The 23527-nt window shown below is 33.7% G+C and overlaps 1 protein-coding gene across 1 annotated transcript in view; it reads right to left on the reverse strand.

Annotated features, from left to right (window-relative positions):
* Nucleotides 1-702: 702 nt before the first annotated feature.
* Nucleotides 703-23527, reverse strand: part of LOC128986722 (serine/threonine-protein kinase STK11) — a 44505-nt gene continuing 21680 nt past the window's right edge. The window contains exons 6-8 of the mRNA XM_054407218.1: nt 14860-14948; nt 9905-10071; nt 703-4351 (exon numbers count right to left, since the gene is read on the reverse strand). Coding sequence (XP_054263193.1) covers nt 4179-4351; nt 9905-10071; nt 14860-14948 — 429 coding nt within the window. The 3' untranslated portion in view covers nt 703-4178. The remainder of the gene's footprint in view (nt 4352-9904; nt 10072-14859; nt 14949-23527) is intronic.

The raw sequence follows: 23527 nt of genomic DNA on the forward strand, positions 1-23527 counted from the left end.
GAACATAATTGTTTACATTTTGATCAGCTGTATAGTTCAATTGCTGTTATTTATTTTTCAATCCTATGAAACGCATTGAGTACATTTATTTACTATTTGAGTTTGTGTAAACATAACCCCCAAGACGGATCGTGTTAGTATGGTTGTATCTTAAATTTGTGTATTTATCGTTGTTTTGTGTCGCTATGACGGATCGTGTTAGCATGATTATTACTCAAATTTGTGCATTTATCGTTGTTTTGTGTAGCTATAATTTGTTTATTTGTTGTTTTTTTTCTTTTAAATGCCTCCGACGTGACGACAACGAAACATAGACAGGAGGCGCAATCGTGATAACGACCGCAGCTACAGAACGGTGGCGCGTAATAGGCTTAAAGTCAGCACCTGACCCTGGACAATCTCAACTATTAGGTTAAAAATGCGCCGGCCCTAATACTACCCCAAAACGACTTTTCGTTTTCAATTGGCCCTCTATCAATGACCTGTGTTGCCTGTACAGCGAGGCATTTTGAGAAGGAGAAAACCGGCCGGAATGCTTTAGGTTTATCAATAACGAAGACAAACATAGTTTGAGTTACACACCGGTGATCTTTGAGTTGAATCTTTTAAACTCATTGTAAATATGACTGTTATTCTTTTTGAAATAACTCCTGTAATGCTTTAGAATTGCTCGAATTCGAGCAACATGTACACTAGTTTAGATTAAAAGTCGCTACAAGAAGCGTGGTGAATTTAGGTTTGTACTTTAAACTAAGGTTTCTGTTTTATTTAAGATTTTACTATCTCGCACAAGTATATTGTATCAGACTCAGCTCCCAAGTAATGTTTTTCGAGACTCTGCTGTGGTATGGATAATTAAAACTGTCACTCAAACTGGAAGGGTTAAACTTTATGTTTTCACAACACTAATCAACTGTCAGCTATGCCACAAATAGGAAAATATTAAGTCATTAATAAAACTAAGAAATATTTACAATATACTTTGAACATTTATATACATCATTAAACTACACTAATAAGTAACACCATATTGTTCATGATTTTTAACAAAACTGGTATTTTTATCATACAGGTTTTTTTATTAGGTTACTAGTAAAAAATCTTAAGTATTACAAATACATGTATAACTGGTTTGTCTACTTAAAACATTCAATTTCAAAATATTGGATCATGTTTGGTTAAAACACACTTATAGATAATTATGAAAAGTTGTTGGTCTTATAAACGTTTAAAACTTCTGTATTTACTAACGTATGTATTTTATATCAAATACTTTTTGGATTTAAGGGTACATTAATATTGCCGGATTTAAGGTACTTGCAGCCCTAGGTCAAATTAAATCAAACGGCCCCTGCCCCTTAGGCGGAACTTACCCGTGATCACGGGGACATTATCATCACCAATCTTGATCGCAACCAAATAAAACTCCCGTGATTGCAAAATCCTCAACAACTCGGGGGGAATCATCATCGTAACCCGCAAGCAAAAATTAATTATTTTAGAAATAGATTAGAAATTAAGGAAAAGCCAATTGGCTGTTTAGCAGTATTATGTACAGGGATAGGAATCAGCTAGCTTACCTGGTAGATGGAGTTAAGATGTAAGTACAGATGGACTCTGCCCACCAGGTTAGCAGGCTGATTCCTATCACTACGTTACTTAATCCATTTTTAATATCTACCATTTGAAAATAACATTCAAGTAAAACCTCAATTAACTGTCAAGTCTGTCATCTGTATATCCAACTACAATCTCCCTAAGAACCACTTCACTACTCTACTTAGCCCCATTCTGTGGTATATTTATGTTTTAAATTAATTCTCTCATTACTGAGAGAATGAATGCTGATCTGATAAGGAAAAGCATCAATTTTTAACTTTTAACGCAGGCGACACTTTTGCTTTGCATTTGATTAAGATTTGCATAGTTGGAGTACCACACTTTGTTTTGTAAACTAACTAAAGCTGTTCTTACCGCTCTTTTCTTACCCCACTCCTCAACAATAATTTTGCTTTACGATTGTGCCATCATAATTTTACCTTTTAACAGGTTTCTTGTGCTAACCGTAGAATAATCAGAAACTACACATATCATATAGAAGGCTCAGCATGTACTCTGAACTATTAGTACATAAAATCACTGCTAGATGTCAGCTACTGGCTAAGTAGTAAAAATGTGTGTTTCCAAAGTGATGGCACAATCTGATTGGCATGACATTCTACTCAACCTGATCGGACCGGCATGACAAATAATGGTAAAATATGATCAATTCCTTCACAGTTCATGATTCAATATGTACTGTATCCGTTCAACTTGTTCTCTTGTTTGGCGGGGTTTCTGTATCGGTAATGGCGGTTAATAGAGGTTTCACAGCCAAATTGAAAAATATCTCTGATTATGACCAGAATAATTAAATAAGCTCTTTCTTAAATGTAAATATACATATTCAGCGTTGTACTATTTTATAAATAACAAAAACCTAAAAAGGTCAGCTGAATTATTGACAAAATATTTCATAGAAATAAAATCACACTTAAACATTAAAATACTAAATAATACACAAAAAACTTTCAGCAAAACTTTTGATTTGTTAAAGGCATATTTTATTACAAATTTACATCTATTTACATTGATCACATACACTTGAATCACTTTGTATCAGGCTATGATTATTTTGAATTGATTATTACATTTTAAGTTCTAGTTTATAAAAAAATGTTTCATACTGTACAAGATTGAGGTATTTACCTTTTTACGGTAGTTTAAAATAATAGCGATCTTTCTATAAACTGTTTTTTTTTAGAATGAGAATCTTGCTATATTATAATTTAGAGCTACAATATGAGAGGCAAAGGCCTTTGAATAGGACAAGTAGACTTCACCATACTTTTGTAAAATCTGAGGCCTGCTTTGATATGTGTTTATGTCCGTTACATTTGAACGGTTAAATTAAATGTTTATTTCTTATTCTAGAGTCCATTTTAAATATTGTGCTTTACTTTTTGGCTATAATGCTGCATGAGAAGCAGTAGTTTACAAATATATCGTCATTTTAAGTTAAAATAATGTTATGTAAAGTTGGTTGAATAACCATAAATAAATAGTAAACAACAAAACACTCTCTTATATAGGATGTAAACCCCCGGACAGAAACACCTTAAAATTGTCTTTAAAGGAGTATGTTTAGTATGATGTCAGGGAATTTTAGAAAACTTGCCTAGGGTCGCATTACTCTACCAATTTTAAACTGGCAAGCATTCTAATCTAATACCCAAATATTGGTTATGCAGAACTACTAAATGTATTAAACAATTCTAATATATGAAATAAGCACAGATCATGAATAGATATCATATTTTATGTGTTTAGGTTAAAAAATAAGAAGGCATTAGCAATTTAAAAAAAAATATTATGATTTCATCAGTTACAGAATAAAAAATTAAAAATCTATTTGACTTTTGTTAACAATTTAAATTATTTAATTGTAGTATAAATTGTTTATTCGTCAAGAAATCTGAAGTATGACTCTTACAACAGGGTGTTTTCTGGCAAAACTCTGAAAAATTAAACCAGAATATTATGGCAAGAATGGCAGTATGTTTCTGTAATTTTCCCTGATATTTTAATATCTCCTCAAATTCTGAAATTAATTTCTTATTTTTCTGATGGTTGTAAATTAATTGAGATGGGGACACTATTTAGGTGTATATTTATGAGTGAAGAAAAAGTGTAGAATGGATTGAGATGATCTTTGTAGCTTTGCTACTGACTAAGATCAGCCGTTTCAGTTTCAGCATACAATAGCATTTATCAATTTACAAATTAGTAAAGCTCACAGTTAGACGAGATCCTTGTTGTGAAAAAGTTTAATAATAAATGGTTTTCTCTATATTGGTGTAAAATAAGGTATCCATAAACTATCCATGTAAATGTTATTTAAGAAGTTCTGTCATAAGATCTAAGTTTGTATAAAATTATAATAATAATAAGACCTTAGCTGTATAGATTCAAGATTTTAAAAGGACATTGAAATGCCAGTTGAATCTGACACAATAGTGTCCACTATTGCCAAAAATCAGAAAAACAAAATATATAGCAATTGCACAGTTAAATAAAAAGTAAACAAATGTTTGGATTTCTACACCCTCAGTTCTGGCTGGACTGGTAGCACAGGTCAGTCACGACGGACGACAAGGATGTAATTTTTTTACACTTAAACAAGAAGTTGGCCGCCTCCACGAAGGTTTGCTTGATTTTTGTTGTTCAATTTCAGTCCCTCCGTTTGCTCCACTCCCGTTTCCCATGTTCTCTAAGTTGCCGTTGCTCCCATAGTCAACACACTTTTGGCTTTCTGAAAAAAAAATAAAAAACTCATTAAAACGACAACATTTCTATCCTTATACTACTTATCTTGAACTATCCTTCAATTATCTAATATTTTAGATTATTACACAACTCTAAGAACAAATTTAGAACTGTTCAATCTCTTAAATCTATATTTATAAAAGAGGAAGTTTGTATATATATATAGTAGAGTCCCGCAAACTCGGCACTCGAAAACCCGGCAGTCTGGATAATTCGGCCATCACCTAGCTCAGAAAATTTGTGATTTTTTAATCCGAGTTCAACATGGACTCAAGCCAGCTTAAGTCAAATCATCCGCAACTTGTACCAAGGATTTGTTCTACTATATCTGATGACTTAACCTTAGTAATATAAATATAAATAGAGAAGGCAGGTAAAAGACTTAAACATTTTATTGTTTTTATTTTTAACCCTAGTTCACGATAACCCGGCATTTCACAAACTCTGCACCCTTCCGGTGCACATTACGCCGAGTTTGCGGGACCCTACTGTATATATATTTGAACGTTATGGAATACGAAACCGCTCGACAGATTGTAATGAAACTTTCAGGCATTAAAGCATTATTCAAGGATGGTTTGTGTGAAGTTTAGTGCAGATCCGTCAAAAGGGCTCTGCCCCAGTGGCTCTGGAGTTTCCCATGTTAACCTTATGAGTACTCATATTTAAATGGAATTAAGGAATCTTAACAGCTGTTGTCCCGGGGTCACTGAAACGTCATCGTTGTTGTCGATCGCGGCAAAATTATGAACATTTCCTGTGGCCGTGTAACATCCCGCAGTCACGGAAACATCATCGTCATCATCAGTGCTGATGAAAATCATGAAAATTCCCGACTTTGATTTAAAATTTAAATTCAAATAATCTTCATTTGTTAGTAGTATATAATTTATTCATACATAAATAGTGTCAAATACAGGTATTGAAAAATTAAAAACAAATGTTTTTTAGAATTAACAATGCAAAAATTGACATTACTTCCTACAACTCATCGAAAGAATAAATAGCTTTGTTGATGAGTACTGCTTCAATTTAATTTTGATTTTTTTTTTTGACACCACATCTGCTATGTTTTTTGAAAATTTTGCTATAAAATTTTGAACCAGGTTAGGTTTCTTTTTTAAAAGTTCCAGAGCGTGAGAGCTCATTGTGACACAGCCCCGATTTCTGGTGTTATATTCATGATTGTTACCGATTAGCTCCGATTCCTGAAATCTATTTTTATGGATTAAACTGTTTCAAAAACATACATTCCATAAACAGTCATGATGTTTTCTAATTTAAAATAATCTTAAACTGAAGTTCTGGGTTGTAAATTACGAATAATTCTAATGGTTTTTTTTTTGCATTATCAAAATAGAGTTTAAGTTTTCTTTAGTAGTTACGCCATACAGAGATAGCCCAAATGATATCACTGAGTGGATGTAAGAGAAATAAACAACTTTCAGAGATTCTTTTTCACAACAATTTTTCAACCTAACCAATACGTATAGGCCAGAAGAAATTTTAGTGAATAATTGTTCAACATGACGGTTCCATTTAAGTGTACTTTCTATTTCTAAGCCTAAAAGTTTTATGCTGTCTTTGAATTAATTTTTTTTTTTATCAAATATGGTAACATTAGTTTGAGTTATATTTTGAGCTGATCAAGTTTTAAAACAAATAATATTAGTTTTCAGGATTTAAGAGCAAATTGTTGGCATTAAACAAATTTTTTAAGAGAGTTAGGTCGGAATTAATTTTAATTTCTAATCCAGCAACAGTTGATGCAGTAATTTTCAAATTGGTGTCATCAGCATACAGACAAAGTTTACTGAAATCAGAAAGCTGAAAGCAAAATAAAGACTGAATCCCGACCTCTCAAGACCATTTTGAAATTCAATACTAAATCCTAACTTTCCCATCTACTAGACATCCTGTATGGTAAGACCTAGACCTTGGACCACTTTGCTATCTTGTTTTTATATCACCAAAGCTCAAAAAACACCATCCCTTTGATGAGTCTGTAATGACAACACGAGTAATAATCATCTGATCTTGATAAAATTCAGTAAAAAAGTGTAAACCTAAATTTTTTTGAATGACTTTAGGAACCAGGATGATTGGACTATGGGAACAGGGTTTAGTGGTAGGCCTACAATTATAAATTGTCCAAAACATAACATTTTGCAATTTATTCTACACTATTTTGAAGAGCTCAACAAAATACAAATAATTTTGTGTATTGAAGCATCAGGGTACGTCTAACGGTTACAGAAAAAACAAAATTAAAAATATCTAAGTTAATCTCATGGAGAATAAGTAAAATTGTGTAGTTTACTTATTTATGGATATATTTTGATCAAAACTTGGTAAATTTATTATTTCATACCAAGCTATTATCATTTTAATAAAACAGACACTTGATGGCATTCTTTGTGGCAGCAAAACTCACTAAACCTAATGTTATTTATATGGGAAATAAATCTAACATGTTTAAGGGAATATTTCAGAGGAAATCCAATCAGGCAAATGGAAATTCACTTAGTCAGCAGATTGGCTTCAGGGATATATTACGTAAAAGATTTTCCATTAAATTGTTTTCCTACGCTAATTCATATTTAAAAAACTTAAAGGGTTATAACCAGCCCGTATAAATGAGTTGTCTTTTCATTCTTTATATAAGCTTTAAATTAAATTAGATAACCCGTTGCTCGAAATCAAGCAAAACTGCTACTTGTAATAGGAGAATATAGACCAAAAACATAAACAGCAAGAGCTCAATCAAAAGTAACTCTAAAGTAATTTCTAATCGTTTAAATACCTGTCATTTAATAAATAAGTATATAGAACACGAAAACGCACATTGATAGACGAACATTTAACAATAAATAGATGGAGTACTCGGGGACACAAGACAGGTGACGCGACCTGGTGGAAGTTGTAGCTCGAACTGGTGGTCAGTGGTCAACTGGTATGACGTCAGCCATTGTCTCCTTATCACTGCCGGCTTGCATTCATTCCTTCTCTCCTCCTCCCCCATCCAGAATTTTGATTGTGTTTATTTTACAGTTTCATTTAAAACTACAAACAAGCTCGGATCCTTATTGAAAGAACGGCAACAAACAGATTCCACTGTTTATGACAAGTCTGGGGTTTACAAATTAAATTGTAGCGATTGCCCAAAATATTATATCGGACAGACTTCACGCTCTTTCATGAAGAGGTTCAGAGAACATATCCCCAAGAAAACTACAGGCCCCCAAACCTCAAATTTCGCTGAGCATCTAATTACACTTAACCACAACTATGTAAACGTAAATAAAGTGCATGTACGTAACATGGACGTTTTACATCTCTTCCAAGACCGATCAAACATTAACACTTATGAAAAATTTGAAATATACAAGGCAGTCAAAACAGATGGTCAAAATGTTTTAAATGACAAACTCTCATTCCAATCAAATTCTTTTTATAACAACGCAATCAAAATACTGGATGGGGGAGGAGGAGAGAAGGAATGAATGCGAGCCGGCTGGCTGACGTCATACCAGTTGACCACTGACCACCAGTTCGAGCTACAACTTCCACCCGGTCGCGTCACCTGTCTTGTGTCCCCGAGTACTCGGTCTTTTTAATGTTATGTTCGTCTATCAATGTGCGTTTTCGAGTGTGTTCGTGTTCTATGTACTTATTTATTAAATGACGACCTTCATATACGGAGGTGAATAACGACGTCTTGTACGGCCTGAAGGAATATTCCCTGTGAATCGAAACTATAGTTGCCACAAGCAGCATTTTGGATTACTGAATGCAGGTATTTAAACCATTATAAATAATTAAACGTAATCTGGAGGCTAACAACTCTTGAAAATGAAATTGTACATATTATGTTAAAAAATTAAATTATATAAGTAATCTACAATATTGAAATATAGATCCGATCTCATACTGCTTTGGTTATCTCTTATGTACAGTAGTCGGGTGCACTCTATGAGCAAGTAGGATGACAACCACACACTGTAAAGTGAGCTTCTCAGACCTAATGTAGTAAGCTAAATACATCTCTTGACGCCAACCATTACGACACGTTCTATAGCATTGTTAAATTATTTCTACAATATGTTCTGTTTTATGCATGTTTAAATTAGAGGCCCCAACCAAAGTCTCTGGTTGGGAACATGAGAGGGCAAGCAAGTGTATTTAACGACGGATCTAGAATGAATACGCATTTACCATTATGAGTAAAAAAAAACAAAAAAAACTATGATTTATTTGGCCAGTGCTCTGCTTCTAGCTTTAAAAATAGCTGTGAAATCTAACAGGTAGCATCATTGTAGCTAGGTAAGTCACTTCTTTTGTCTCTTATTATGTACACAAGAATCTCACTTGGCTTCTCGGAGCTAGTCCCTACAAATTTCTGCCACAGTCTTAAGATTGATGACCCTATTTCCTGCATATTTTTTTTTTTCATTATGTTGATGCTCTGTTAGGTTTCAGGGCCAGCGTCGTACTATCTGTGGGTATTCAGGATCATGACCTTCTTGAGGAATTAGAGGACCTACTCGATGGCAAAACTTGTCATGAACATTGAAATTGTAGATCCTCTCATCTAAATGAGCTTGAGAGCTGACCATGGCAAAGGCGGAATTGAATCGATGAATTGTATTCAAATAATTTAGTGATCTAAATCCCACATCCCTGTTTTCGGATTACGAGTTTCCAAATAAGTTCCTGAAAGTATGGTGAATTCAAAAAAAAAAACGAACCTTTCATTTATGCCAACAAAGAGTAAAAATTTTACTGTCTCGGTCAGTCTTTTCATATATATATATATGTCCGTTAGCACGATAACTCGAGCAAAAATGATCCGATTTTGATGAAATTTGGTACAGACGTGTAAACCTACGTTTATTCGAACGAGTTCGCGAACCAGCATGATCGGACAATGGGAACCGGGTTTTATGGGGGGATTTATGGGGTAAAAATTGGTTTTTCTCATTTTTGACCCTCAAAACATAAAATTTCCCAAATTTCCTCTAGACCATTTTGAAGAGCTTAAAAAAACAAATAATTCAGTATATTGAAGTGTTTTTGTATGGTTATTGGTTACGGAGAAAATTGTAAATTAAAAATTCCCATGTTATTCTTATGGAGAATAAGTAAACTGTTGTAGTTTGCTTGTTTATGCAAATATTTGGATCAAACTTGGCCAATCTATTTATTTTATACTAAGCTATTAATATTTTACTAAAAAACACACTTTATTACCCTTTAGGCAGCAAACCTAGGTAATCGTTAAACCTAATGTCATTTGAATAGATTTAATTGAAAATCAAATCAGGCAAATGGAAATTCGCTTAGTCTGCAGGTTTGCTGCGGCGGGGGTATTTTAATGTTCTGAGACGTATTTGCACATCTACGTGAAAATACCTTTAATTTGACACCCCTAATGTTAACATCCGTAAAACCGTTATCGAGTTATGACTGTGAAAAGAAACCTGCTTGCGTATTAATATATAGATTTTAAATCCTTTACTATAAATTAAAACATACAAACCATTTAGTTCTCTTTCAGTGTAGTACTCTGAGGAATATTGGCTCTCATCGTCCCCGTAGTAGTAATTGATGAGATATGGCAGCACTGTCATACGGTGGAGATCGTCTCCTCGTAGTGGCGGCACTGACACTTCCTCTTGTGTGCGACCAGGTTTCCGTATGAACCAACTAAAGATGTATATTATTATTATTATTATTATTGGGGGTGTGCAGGTACGCAAATGGTTGAGTATTTTCAAGTGAATATTTCCATACACAGCTGGACTTAACTGTTGTAATGAGTACACTGTTATCTATACAGTGTGGTAGAAAAGTCCCGGAACGGTTAGATATTTTAAAAAATAATGCAGATAGAGCTAAAATACTTGGTACAAAGTTACAGGGCATAAAACTCTATTTTAACACATATTCAGTGATTCAATAACTCTTTAGGGGGACGTCCCACAAGGAGTCAGAAGAAAATCTTAAATGGAAGCATAGGTCAATATGCACATCAAATTAAAAGTCTTTTTTAGTAGAATACAATGCCGCAAACCGCACTTCAAAAGATTGATCCTGCGCAAAATGACAGTTGTTCAAAGATTCATTTAATTTACATTGCTATTATACACTTTCTCCTCAGGGGGCAGAGCCCTAGGAATCGGAAGAAAATTGTTAACGTAAGAATAGGTCGATATGCACATCAAATTAAAGGTCTTCACTTTTAGATTACGATGCCGTAAATTCAAGCTCAAAAGAATGCCTGAGTAAAAAATGGCAGTCGTTCAAAGATTCAAAATGGCGGATTCAAGAAATCTTTGAACATCTGCCATTTTGCGCAGGATCAACCTTTTGAAGTGCAGTTTGCGGCATTGTATTCTACTAAAAAAGACCTTTAATTTGATGTGCATATTGACCGATGCTTCTATTTCAGATTTTCTTCCGACTCCTTGTGGGCCGTCCCCCTGAAGAATTATTGGATCACTGAATATGTGTTAAAATAGATTTTTATGCCCTGTAACTTTGTACCAAGTATTTTAGCTCTATCTGCATTATTTTTTAAAATATTTAACCGTTCCGGGAATTTTCTACCACACTGTATATAAAATAGACAAGCACGATTTATGTCGGCAGAACTCCTCAATGGTTTCTCATCCTATTATTTTTAGTTTATGGCTCATTAGAAATATCTCATTTATTAGATGTACTATAAGGTCTTACAACTTTATGTGGCTGTGGGTGAGTCAAAAAACCTATGTAGAAAACACTAAAAATAAAGTCAGCTTCTGAAAAATCATAAAACATTTGATTATATCGAACTGTTATGAACAGCGTGATTATTTCCATTAGTTACATAAGCTTTTAGTTGAGTTTTTATAAACTCATCGAAAATTGTGACTGTTATTAGTTTTTAAATAAATCCTGGTAATACAGGTACTCGACAATTGCTTGATTTCAAGCAACAGGTACACTAGTCATTTATAATTATACTGTATGGCAAAATCAAAGCAAGATTCTTACTATAACAAACAACAAGTTATTTTACACTCTTTGTTATACTGCAAGGGCAAGGCTTAGATTAGATTACAACGATAGCTTCATAGACCTTTAAAATTCATATTTTTTGCCCCTGAGTTGATCCTGTGACTAAATCAATAATAATTCATCATATCAATAATCAGTTACCTTCATCAATTAGCTCCTAGTAGTGTAACAAATGTTACGGTCATTTCATTATCTCTGTGCCATAATCAGATGTTCAGCCATAAGGCGTCGTTAATACACAAAAACATAAACTGTCACACGCAACACACACATACACTAACGGGTTTTTTTTAAGAAACAGGCCTGTTCTACACACATATCCACACTCGAGCAAGTAGCTGACTGGAATCATTCTTGCGCTGTCGAGTCGGCGGCGGCGTTATTATCTGCACTTTGCCCCCTTGGTCTTGAATCTTTCCTCTGATATAAAATCTATATTATTAATAAGCTACATGAAACTTTGTAAACAGTAAGCCTTTATTATTTTAAGATTTAACCCCACATATTATATACCAAAATGGCTCTGCCCCAGTGGTTTTAGCGAATTTCCCTATAGGGAAGTAGCTATTACCGTAGGTCTCATGGTAAGACCTAAGCCCGGGACCGATTTACTTTTTCATTTTGATGTCCCCAGAGGCCAAAAACACCATTCGTTCAAATTTTTATATATCTATATATAGATATATATATATATATATATATGTGTCCATCCGCACGATAACTTGAGTAATTTTTGTCCGATTTTGATAAAATTTGGTTTGAAGGTGTAAGGCGGGATAAACTTGAATGAGTTCGCGAACCAGCATGATCGGACTATGAGAACGGGGGTTTATGGGGGGTTTTATGGGGTAAAAATAGGTTTTTTCCCATTTTTGACTCTAAAAACACAAAATTTCACAATTTCTTTTTAAACCATTTTGTAGAGCTTAAAAAAACAAATAATTTAGTATGTTGAAGCGTTATTATGCGCCTAATTGTTACGGAGAAAATTCAAAAAAATTGTAATTTTAAAATTCCCATGTTATTCTTATGGAAAATAAGTCAACTGTTGTAGTTTGCTTGTTTATGAACATACTAGCTGTAACCCGCGGGCTTTGCCCTGTTTAACTTCTTAATTTTCAAGATTATCTCGTTCGCATGGCTCAATCACGTCCTGGTTGAAGTTTGTTCGCTACGCTCACTCACCTTTAGGTTGGAGCTCGCCAAATTTCAGCCCAATCCGACCAGTATTTTTCGCGTTCACTTGTCACAAACATACATCCATAGCCTACATCCATACATCCATACATCCATCCATACATCCATCCATACAATCAAAACTTTCTCATTTATAATATTAGTAGGATTTTGATAGATTTTGGAAAATACTTTTATTTCTTACTAAGCTATTATCATTTTATAAAAAAAAAATCTTTTTTACCCTCCCTGTTGCAGCAAACCTAAGTACTTCTTAAACTAATTCTTTTTTAAATAGGAAATAAATGTGCTATTTTTATGGAGGCATTTTATTGTAAATCCAATCAGGTTAATGGAAATTCGCTTAGTCTGCAGGTTTGCTGCGGCAGGGGTTTTTAAAGTTTCTACCATGTTATCCTAATGAAAAACATATTTGTTTTCATTATGATCAGCTGGATAATTTAATTACTGTTATTATTTTAGTTGCAATTTAAGGAAACGTGTGCTACAAACATTTACTACTGACTTGGTTGAAATGAAACATTTACTAGGCTATTTGAATTTGGGTACAATGGAAAAAAGCGAGAAAGCCTGGGCAATTTGATATACTGAAAAGAAAACTGAACCAACACTGTGCTGCATTTCTTGAGCAATCATTGAAAGAGCCAATTTGCAAACTTTGGAAACATAGGAAAGTCATAGAACACCACCAAGTAGAAGAAATAGAAATAGTGTTTTTTTGTTGTTTTTTTTTCATTTATAATTGTTATTATGGACAGCCTAATGCAGCTATGAGTAGAATGAACATTTGTAGAAAACAATAAAAAACAAGATCAGCTTTTGAATAATGATAAAATATTTACAAGAAATGTTTAACTGTTATGTACATCGTGAGTATTTCCATAATCTTTGAGTCGACTCTTTTAAAATCAAATCATCGGAAATTATGACTGTTATTCGTTTAAAAATATTGCCTGTAATACTTTGCAGTTGCTTGGATTCGATCAACAGGTACACTAGTACTATAAATCTACAACAGGATATGTGTGTAGAAGAGGCCCGTTTCTTTAAAAGAAAACCCGTTTATGTTGTGTTTGACAGTTTATATTTTTGTGTATTAACAAAGCCGTATGGCTGAACGTCTGATGATGGCACAGAGATGCTGAAACAGACGTAACAATTGTTACACTACTAGGAGCTGATTGACAAAGGTAACTTTAGTTCTGATTTAGTTCCTAGATATGACGAATACATTACGGAAGCATTATCTTAAAAAAAGGTTAGGACATGTCATCATCAAAATTGGAGTATCAATGTACACTGTTTTACTTTTAAAATCAAAACTAAAAAAAAAAAAACTAAATGCAGTTATTCCCCACTACTAGGGTTTTTTTTTAATAAACCCTCTAGTAGTTATTGAATGAAGGCTGTATATACATTTATCAAATAGACAGTCTTCAATGTTTTTGTTACTCTTATCAATGAACTCAAATAATCTGGGACTCCAGAACCATTAATACTGTTTGGGACTACTGACAGTGCAGATAAGATGCATATAAACCAAATGTTTCTATTAAAGATAAGTGCTATACTGAAAATCATAGTAAATTTAAGCAAACAATTTCTTAACTGTGTTTGTGTAAAAAATCATGTTTTAACAATTTTTTTGCAAACTATTGCTTTTTGCACTGTGGATACAGTTATTTACGGACAATTAAGCAGCGTAAAAACAAACCTTAGGCTGGCATTGTTTCTGACTAGAATAAATAATGGGCAATTTTGAGCAATCAGTATATACTAGTTAACACAGCCTCTAGTTGAAAATTTGGATCAAGTCACTAGATGGAAATGATCCCTTACATTCCAGTTGTATGGCATTGTGAATCCCAAACACAAGTTACACACAATCAAAGCACAATATACCAAAGCCTACTAATGACACAATACACACAAACAACATTATCTGAGTTTAAGTTTTACAGGTTAGGTTTGCAACTCACGAATGCATATTATGTGCAACCTAGTTCACAACTCCTTTAAGATAAATTGTCCCTGATGTGATCAGATCATAGAACTACTAAGACAATGAAAATATACTGAAATTGTAAAGCTGAGTAAAACGATATCCTTCCTTGCATGATCATAATCATCTGCAAAAGCATTTTGGTGGACACTTGAGTATTTTTATGTTTATGTTGTGCAAGTTACAAAAATAGACCACTAAATAACACATTACTAGACTAAAAAGTTACTTACGGATGATGTCTTATCTGATGTAAGGTGAATCTCATTTGTGGCTCCTTTTCCAACATTCCTTGCAGTAAACTTGCAAGAGGCTCTTCAACCTAGAAAAAAATGCATTAGATAAACACTAGACCTATTGTGCTTTGTGCTTTTTAACTATAAATAAATTTAGATTGAAAATCAAAGTTATGTGTTAACAAATATTTAAGATACCGGTACCTTGATTTATTTTTATTTATTTTTACAGTAATCTTCGACGCCATCTTGGAAATTAGCCATTCCAGATGTCCAATTTTCCTAGACTTTTATATTTTTATTGACAAGTATCTATTAGCCTAAAGTAAAATTCGCCAAAAAATCATTTAAGTAGCAATTTTGGGGTGTTTGCATAACTTTACTCGACTATGTATGAGAAATAATATACTACGTTCATAACAACACCTGTGATGATTTTACCCTACACTGGCAAAATCCGCGATCGTCTCCATTATTTAAACACCTCCTACTATTTTAGCGAATTTCCCATATAGGGAATAAGCTATTACCGTAGGTCTCATGGTAAGACCTGGGACCGATTTACTTTTTTGTTTTGAGGACCCCAGAGGCCAAAAACACCATCCGTTCAAATTCATATATATATATATATATATATTTATATATGTGTCCGTTAGCGCGATAACTCGAACAAAATTGATCCGATTTTGATGAAATTTGGTACAAACGTGTAAACTTACATTTATTCGAACGAGTTCGCGAACCAGCATAATCGGACCATGGGATCAGGGGTTTATGGGGGGTTTTATGGGGTAAAAATGGGTTTTTCTCATTTTTGACCTTAAAAACTTTAAATTTCTAAATTTCTCTCTAGACCATTTTGAAGAGCTTAAAAAACAAATAATTTAGTATATTGAAGTGTTTTTAAATGTTTTTAAATGTTCATTGACTACGGAGAAAATTACAAAAATTGTAAATTTAAAATTCCCATGTTATTTTTATGGAAACTGTTCTAGTTTGCTTGTTTATGGATATATTTTAATCAAATTTGGCAATTTGGTTTATTTCATACTAAGCTATCAATATTTCAATTGAAAAAACACACCTCAACATCTTCCCCGTAGCAGCAAACCTAACTACTCACTAAAATTAATGTTATTTAAATAGGAAATAAATCTGAAAATTTATAGGGAATATTTTAGTAGAAATCAAGCCGGGTAAATGGAAATTCGCTTAGTATGCAGGTTTGCTGCGACAGGGGTATTTTGTGATTGGAGCCACATCTGAGATCATCTTGCAATCATGGCAAAATTCATTTCCCGTGATCGCAGCAACAGCCGTGATTAGTGATGGGCCAATTCCAGAATTTGTCGATTCCGATTTTAGAGCTTTGGTTTCAATTCTCGATTCCGCACTCGATACCAATACCTGTTATAAATTCATTTAACATACATGTATGCTTCTCTCAATCCCTATAAATAAAAGAGCATGTTATTTTTATTTAATCTTAATACAAACATAACTGCATTTCTATTAAATAAGGTTACATAGATTACATTAGCGACTTAGCGTATAACGAAAATAACATACTTCAAGAAGACATACATTTTAACATCTATAATATTAAAACGAAACAGTGTTTTTTTATTTCACGATTCTTAATCAATCACTCGACGGATTTTAATGATTTTTGTGTTGAAAGAAAGATAATTTTGAGAACTAGGGAATGTCGAAGCCATAATTTTAGTTTAGGGTCCCAGTTTTTTAGAAATTAAGTTTTAATTTTTAAAAAGTCTAGCAGCCGACGTTAAGATTCTAAACTAGCTTTTGGCATAAAATAATTTGCTTAACATAACAGCTGTAAACATTCAGCTTTTGGGTCACAAATTCAGCTTTGGATAAAAATGTAAAGACATACTTTAGGGTTGACTTATTTATACTATGTGTAATGCTAATCATTGATATGTTAAATTCTTCTGTAAGAGGAGGACAGATTAATTAAATATACATAGTAAAATACTAGGATGTTCAAATTATTTTTTAAAGCAATCTTTGTAATCTTCGATTTGTTTTAGAGCAATATAATTTGTTTTAACTAACAGCTGGTTAAATATAAAATATGAAACTATGAGGTTATTTTTTGTTGTCATTGATTATAGGAAATAAGTAAGATTAGTAGAGATAATTAGACCACAGTTTAAACCACAGTCTTAACCAAAACTAATTAAACCACAGTACAAATCAAGGCTCTGTACACGAGTCATAATAAAAAAGGATAAATGCAAATTATTTTACTGCTCCACTTTTCAAGGAAAAATTAGAAAAATAACAATGTTTACATGTTTTAATTCTTCATGGTAGCTTTTTGTTTACAATTAATGTTTGTCTGCTTTAACTCTGTTTGGATTAGGCCCGGAAATATTGATGTCATAAAAAGAAGATCAAGAATAATCAGGAATCACGATTTTAAATTACCACCACAACCTCAGCCGGTTTTTATACAAAGATAAACAGATGGATGACATAGATTGAACACAACGTCAACATTGACCTAGGATACTGCAATTAGACAAACCATCCTTTTATGAAATAAATCGTGTTTAGTTGTGGTTTACGTTTGGGGACGCATATATCAGCGCCCCCAAACGTGAAAATATCACTTTTATTTCAACTATGAATATGTTGTAGTTTAAATTATCTAATATGGGAAATAACGATGTACATTTATTCAATGAGGGTGGGTAATTATCAAGGATAGAACTGATAACGGTATGGATAATAAACATTGACAATTACGTCATTAGCTTTACTAGCGTGTTTACTTTTTATATTCCTGCTACATGTGACCAGTTCTTTTTTTAAAATGAATGTTATTTGAACCAAACAGCTGTTTCAAAAAAACTATTATTGTTTTTCCTTTTCTTTGTTTACGCTTATTTATTTAGCAATTATGCAGTGAAATTGATATAAAGGATAGGTGTGACGATTAGTTTTGATGTTAGGACACCAAAGTTAAATTATGTGTACTGTGAATTGTATTGGATACTATCGTTTTATTTTAGGTCGTTTCTATTCAGACCTACTGGAAATTGTGTATAGTAGTTGTATTTTGGTGATAATAATTATGGAAGAGGCAGGTATGCTATGGAAGGTGGTATCGTTGGCTAGGTCTATACACTTCTTAATTGACTATTCTATTACTCTCTCTACTGTACTAGCGTCTAGACCGCCAGTGCAACTCCGAGGATCGTGATCGTGGATCAGAGGCGCTGTGGTACCACCGCACCATGTACGCTTCCGAATCATACCGGCGCATCAGCATAGCCTATCTAACTGTTCGCGGAAAATTGTTATCTGTATCACTGTCGCTATCAAAACGTATAATTTGTAGGTTAAATTTAAATTAAATATAATTAAACTGTCATAACCTAACCAAACTAACCAAACTTGCTGATAATGATAAACTCGAATGAAGGTTTACTAATCGAAAAAATAGCTGTTCTAAAAATAAAATTATAAATGTCTCAAATTCAATTTTAAAATTTTTTTAATTATAAAATTAAACTGTCATAACCTAACCAAACCAACCAAACTTGCTGATATGAAAAATTTTTTGACAAAAAGTTAGTGCTACCAGCGGAATTCGAACCCGGCACCTTCAGATTATCAGCCCAGCACGCTATCCACTTCACCCCCAAGGCTCATTAGGCCGGGGCCACACTTGTATTTTATTAAATTAAATTGGAACAACAAACACCGGTTTAGGTAGGCCTAAAATGTTCACTGAGTTTTTGTTTGCATAAGCATTCATACATCTGGTCCTAAATTGAATGTTCCATATTGCTTGAGTTATAAACTCAAAGTCTATATCAAATTCATCTTCAATATTGTCATTATCAATATCATTTTAGTTACTTAACCCATTGGCCTACGCATATTATAGGCCCTGTTGAACCCTTGGAAATCCTATTAATTTCTAGGATTTTGCAAGCTTTTGCATTAACACTTATATCTCTCTTATTTTGCATCAGAATTCTTTCAAACTTTGGAAACATGTCAAGCTAATATCAAAATATAAAAATTAGATTTTTTTTTAATTTTATTTAAAATTTAATTATAATTAATTAATTAATTAATTAGTAATTAAATCATCAATTTATTTTTTTTCAATTTTTTTTCAATTTTTTTATCATTTAGTATTTAGTTACAAATAAGAATTTGTTTTGTTATAATTTTACATAAGATAAATAAGTCCTCAAAAAATTAAATAGTAACGAGACGTTATGGACTTAAAGCAGTCTGTAACTTAGGCTTCGGTTAGGCCTACCTAGACACCACCTAGAAAAGATCACCTTAGAAGTTTACCATTTCAAAATAAAGATACTTATAATAATAGGCTAAATGCGGGCCTGGTAAAATAATAAATATAATAAAAATAATAAATGGAAAACACGTACCTTTATAATATTATCCAATATGTAGGCCTTCACTTCATAAATTTCATGTAAGTTAGGTCTCTTCACACTTCACAAACAATATACCTAACTAAATTTCTTTTGACTGGGCATGATTGCTTTTTACAACTACACTATTTACACTTGTCCCTCAACTCTTAGTAGTTCACTAAGGTGTGGTATGCCTCAAAGCAGCCGTCGATGTGAAGCGGCACCACACACTTGCTGCACTGGATCCTCACTTCTCTTCTGAGCCCTTTTGAGGAACATACAAGGCACCTTTTAGTTGGCATCGGTTTGGAAGGCGTAGCTGGTATGGTCATTGGGAAATGAAGTCGTCCCTGGAGTCGCATTGGGTTACTTGTCGATGGTCTTCCAGGTGATGTCCTCGGTCGTAGCCGGATTGATTGAGTGATTTGTTCAGCCAGATTTGTTTTGTACTCAGAGAAGTGCTGCTTACTTTTGCCAGATAGCTTTTTATAAACCACAAAAGAGTTGAACATAGAAACCTCAAAAAGGTAGAAAAAAATCTTCACATAACCCTTCACATACCTTCTCATCACTGGGTTGTAAGACAATACTTGGTCCTGGCGGTCAACTGCAAGCATGCCCTGATTGTATTCAATAATCTGCTTAGGTTTCATGATTGTAGTAGCAGGTTTGTCCCTTGTAGGCCTTGACATTTTCCCTGTTGACGTAAAGTCGTGTCAGAATGTTTGGAGCTAATCGTGTTCACAGCCTTCCGGTCCATCCACCTAACCACAAGGAGACCTTCCGCACTTCTACGCTGTGCTTCTCCTTTTTCCAAGGGCTCCTTCATATCACCTGGCATATTCTTTCTATTGGGTCTCACGGTACCAATTGCGTACGTGTTCCGTTCAAGCAGGTTCACAAACAATCTTGGTGATGAATACCAATTATCGATATGTATTATGTAGCCTTTATCTAAAAACGGCTCTGTGAGTTGCAAAACTATCTGTTCACTAACTAGTTGACCCTTGGGAAGACTCTTTTTGCCCGTATAAATTTCAAAGGCAGAGCAATAGCCTGTTGATGACTCACACAGTTTGTAAATTTTTATACCAAACCTAGCCCTCTTACTTCTGTTGAATTGTATGTAAGAGAGTCTGCCCCTGAATTTCATCAAACTCTCGTCTACAGAGATATCTCTGTCCGGGGTGTAGTTTTGTAAAAACTTGTTTGACATGTAGTCAATTACAGGTCTTATTTTTTTTAGTTTATCAGTAGGCCGACTAGTTGCTTCATTTGAAAAATGAATGAAATGCATGATCATTTGAAATCTTCGAAACGGCATTATTTCAGAAAATATCTGAGTCTCAATTACTTTTCTTTTGCTCCAATAAGACTGCAAAGTTGGCTTTTTTTACCACACTCATTAGAATAAATAAGGAAAAAATGCCTTTATTTCATCAGTCTCACAGTCAAACCAATTAGAATCATCTTTTAGTTTTTTCCGGTTTGGATCTGCAAAACATTTTGCAGCATAATTATTTGTCTCCATGGCAATCCGCTCAAAGAAATCATCGCCTAGAAACTCAGAAAAAACATCTAATTCTGAATCTAGGAGCTGCGATTGTGCAATGTTTACTCCTACTTTGTCACCGTAAAATACAATATTTTTTGGCTCATTGGGAGCATCTTCCCACGCCATAGGCTCCTCTAAAAAACCAATTTCTCCACTTACCACCTTTTCAATAATTTCCTCAATAGAGTCCATTGGTATATTGCCATCTCCACGAACAACATTTTCAATGGTTTCAAGAACCAAATCCACCGGTAGATCGTCAGGTTCGTCAACAGCCTCTTCGTTTTCGTCAGATTCCGTCTCACTTTCAGACATTTGTTCATTGACATCTTCATTCGTTTCACTATCAATTTCACTCAACAAATAACTATCATCATCAATAAAACGATCTATTTCACTCGACCGTAAACAATCCCGACCCGCCATTCTGTAAACAAACACAGCAGAAAGCTGAGAGCAACAGGTTGCCAAGAAATCAATATTTACTCGCACTAAAAACAGGCCTACCAACCCGAAAACTGAAATACTAATTCATTTCAACTAAAAACAGGCCGTGGTAAAGCAGTTTGCCTGATTAGTGCTGCTATCTAGCATTGAAACGGACAACTACTTGGTGCGCGGTCGCTACTCGTCATTGTATTACTAGGGACCGCGGCGTCACGGCGGTTAGCGACCGTCGAAGTAGGCCAATGGGTTAAAGAATCACATAAAAGTCATGGAGTTAATCACATCACTGGAGCGGAGAACATAACTCATTTTTAACAATTCACTACACACCACACATAGCAATCAACAGCAAATATACCCATCCAATATATGTGGTGGGCGACACTTAGAGGGTTAAAGGATCAACCATTGATTATATATACTCTCGAAGTGTGTTTATAGTCAATGATTTTATACACTATAATCAGCAATAGTGGAATCATTTTATGAGAAAATTTGACCTAACCCTAACCCCAACAAAATTGCAACACAAGCAATTTTTTTTTAATGATAGCTATGAGTGTCTTTAATAACCCCTCAAAAATCGCCATCAATCGTACCTTGGCAACAAGCCCAAAAATTCAAAATGGCCACCAAGAGGGCTGCCAAAATATATATTTTGGCATATATCTCGAGAACGGTTAGTTTTATCAAAAAACTTTATTTTAACAAATATGTAGCTCGTTTAATGCCAATCAGTTTTTATTTATGCATTTTGTCTGTCAGACGTATGGTATGGCCGCAATTTGAAGAGCCGTACTTCATTAAAATCTGAATTTTTCACAAAAATTCAAAATTTTCATTTTTTGATGACTTAATGATAGAAAATACAAATTGTACGTGAAAACATTATAATTAAAAGTTGTTTGCCGTGTGGTTTCCTACTTATTTTCAGTTTTACTTGGGATTTTATGATCATGAACAATTTTTTTGCACGATTTAAATAATCTCCCATTTTAAGGGATAAGTAAGAAGCCAGAATACGGATGTGTAATAAAAAAAAATATATGTTATTTAAATCATACAATGTTATTCAATACTACAAAATAAAAAGATCCCTATATACAATATGTACAACATGAACATATAAACGTAGTTTTACCATAGTGTTAACATAATTTGGCCAAATGATTCCAAAGTTTAGTCAACATTTTCAAAAATAGATAGTATTTTTCTCATCGTATTTTTCTTTGTCCAATGAAAACTGGAGACTGTTTTCACAATTGTTTTCTAAACAATGACCACAGGAAATAGTGCAGTTGAATCCATTTTTTTTACACACACATCCAATTGAATTACAAGGAGTCTTGCAATTGCATCTAATCATTTTTATTTAACAATGTCTCTGGTGCTGCTGGCAAATCCATCGTTTGGGGCACATACATGTTGTCCTGCAAAGTCCATCCCCAGTCTGTAGTTATCATACTATCTTCTGCCCTTTTCCATATTTGAATTTGTAAATAGGCACGCAGACTATGAAACTTTACTGCTGACTCTGTTGGAGGAAGTTGCTGAGGCTTTACAAAGCTTTTAGCTTTTTTTTTAATTTTGACAAAATACTTTTGTATCTACATGTGCTTATTGATTCGTTCTTATTCCCATTGAACAGACTAACCATCAGTTTCAGACCGATTTCTTCAACTTGATCTGGACTCAGCTTTGGTGAGCTGAAAGATGACAGCAGACCCTGAAAATACTCGTCTTCTAATGTTCTGTTGAATACAGATAGTTTTCCGATGTGAAAAATCCTCGAAGTTGTGTCGCACCCTGTATAGGTGAGCAGAGCTAATAGAGATTTAGCTAAATCTTCTCCAAGATCATGATCTTTATCAGACATATATGTGTCTATAAATGCACACACACTCTTAGCCACCCCTATCTCAGAAGCACATTAATTTCAACTCTACAGTTTTCCCATGTCCGGTATCGGTTTGTAACTAGTTTACTAGGAATTATGTTCATAGTTAACACCAGGTACAGTGGTTTTAAATATTTTGAAGCCCAAAGTACTAAAGCTCTTTAAAGGTTTTAAAAATACATAAGATTATATTTACCATTTATTTTAAAAAGCAGAAATTTGTAAGTGTTCTTTTTTATAATCATACTAGCTGTACCTGCGGGCTTTGCCCCACTTAACTTCATAAGTATTCGCATGGCTCAATCACGTCCTGGTTGAATTTTGTTCGCTACGCTCACTCAC

Source organism: Macrosteles quadrilineatus, unplaced genomic scaffold (assembly GCF_028750875.1).
Source record: "Macrosteles quadrilineatus isolate MER2022 unplaced genomic scaffold, UCM_ALF_1.0 Scaffold_2__2_contigs__length_208266976, whole genome shotgun sequence".
NCBI classification, from domain to species: Eukaryota; Metazoa; Arthropoda; class Insecta; order Hemiptera; family Cicadellidae; genus Macrosteles; species Macrosteles quadrilineatus.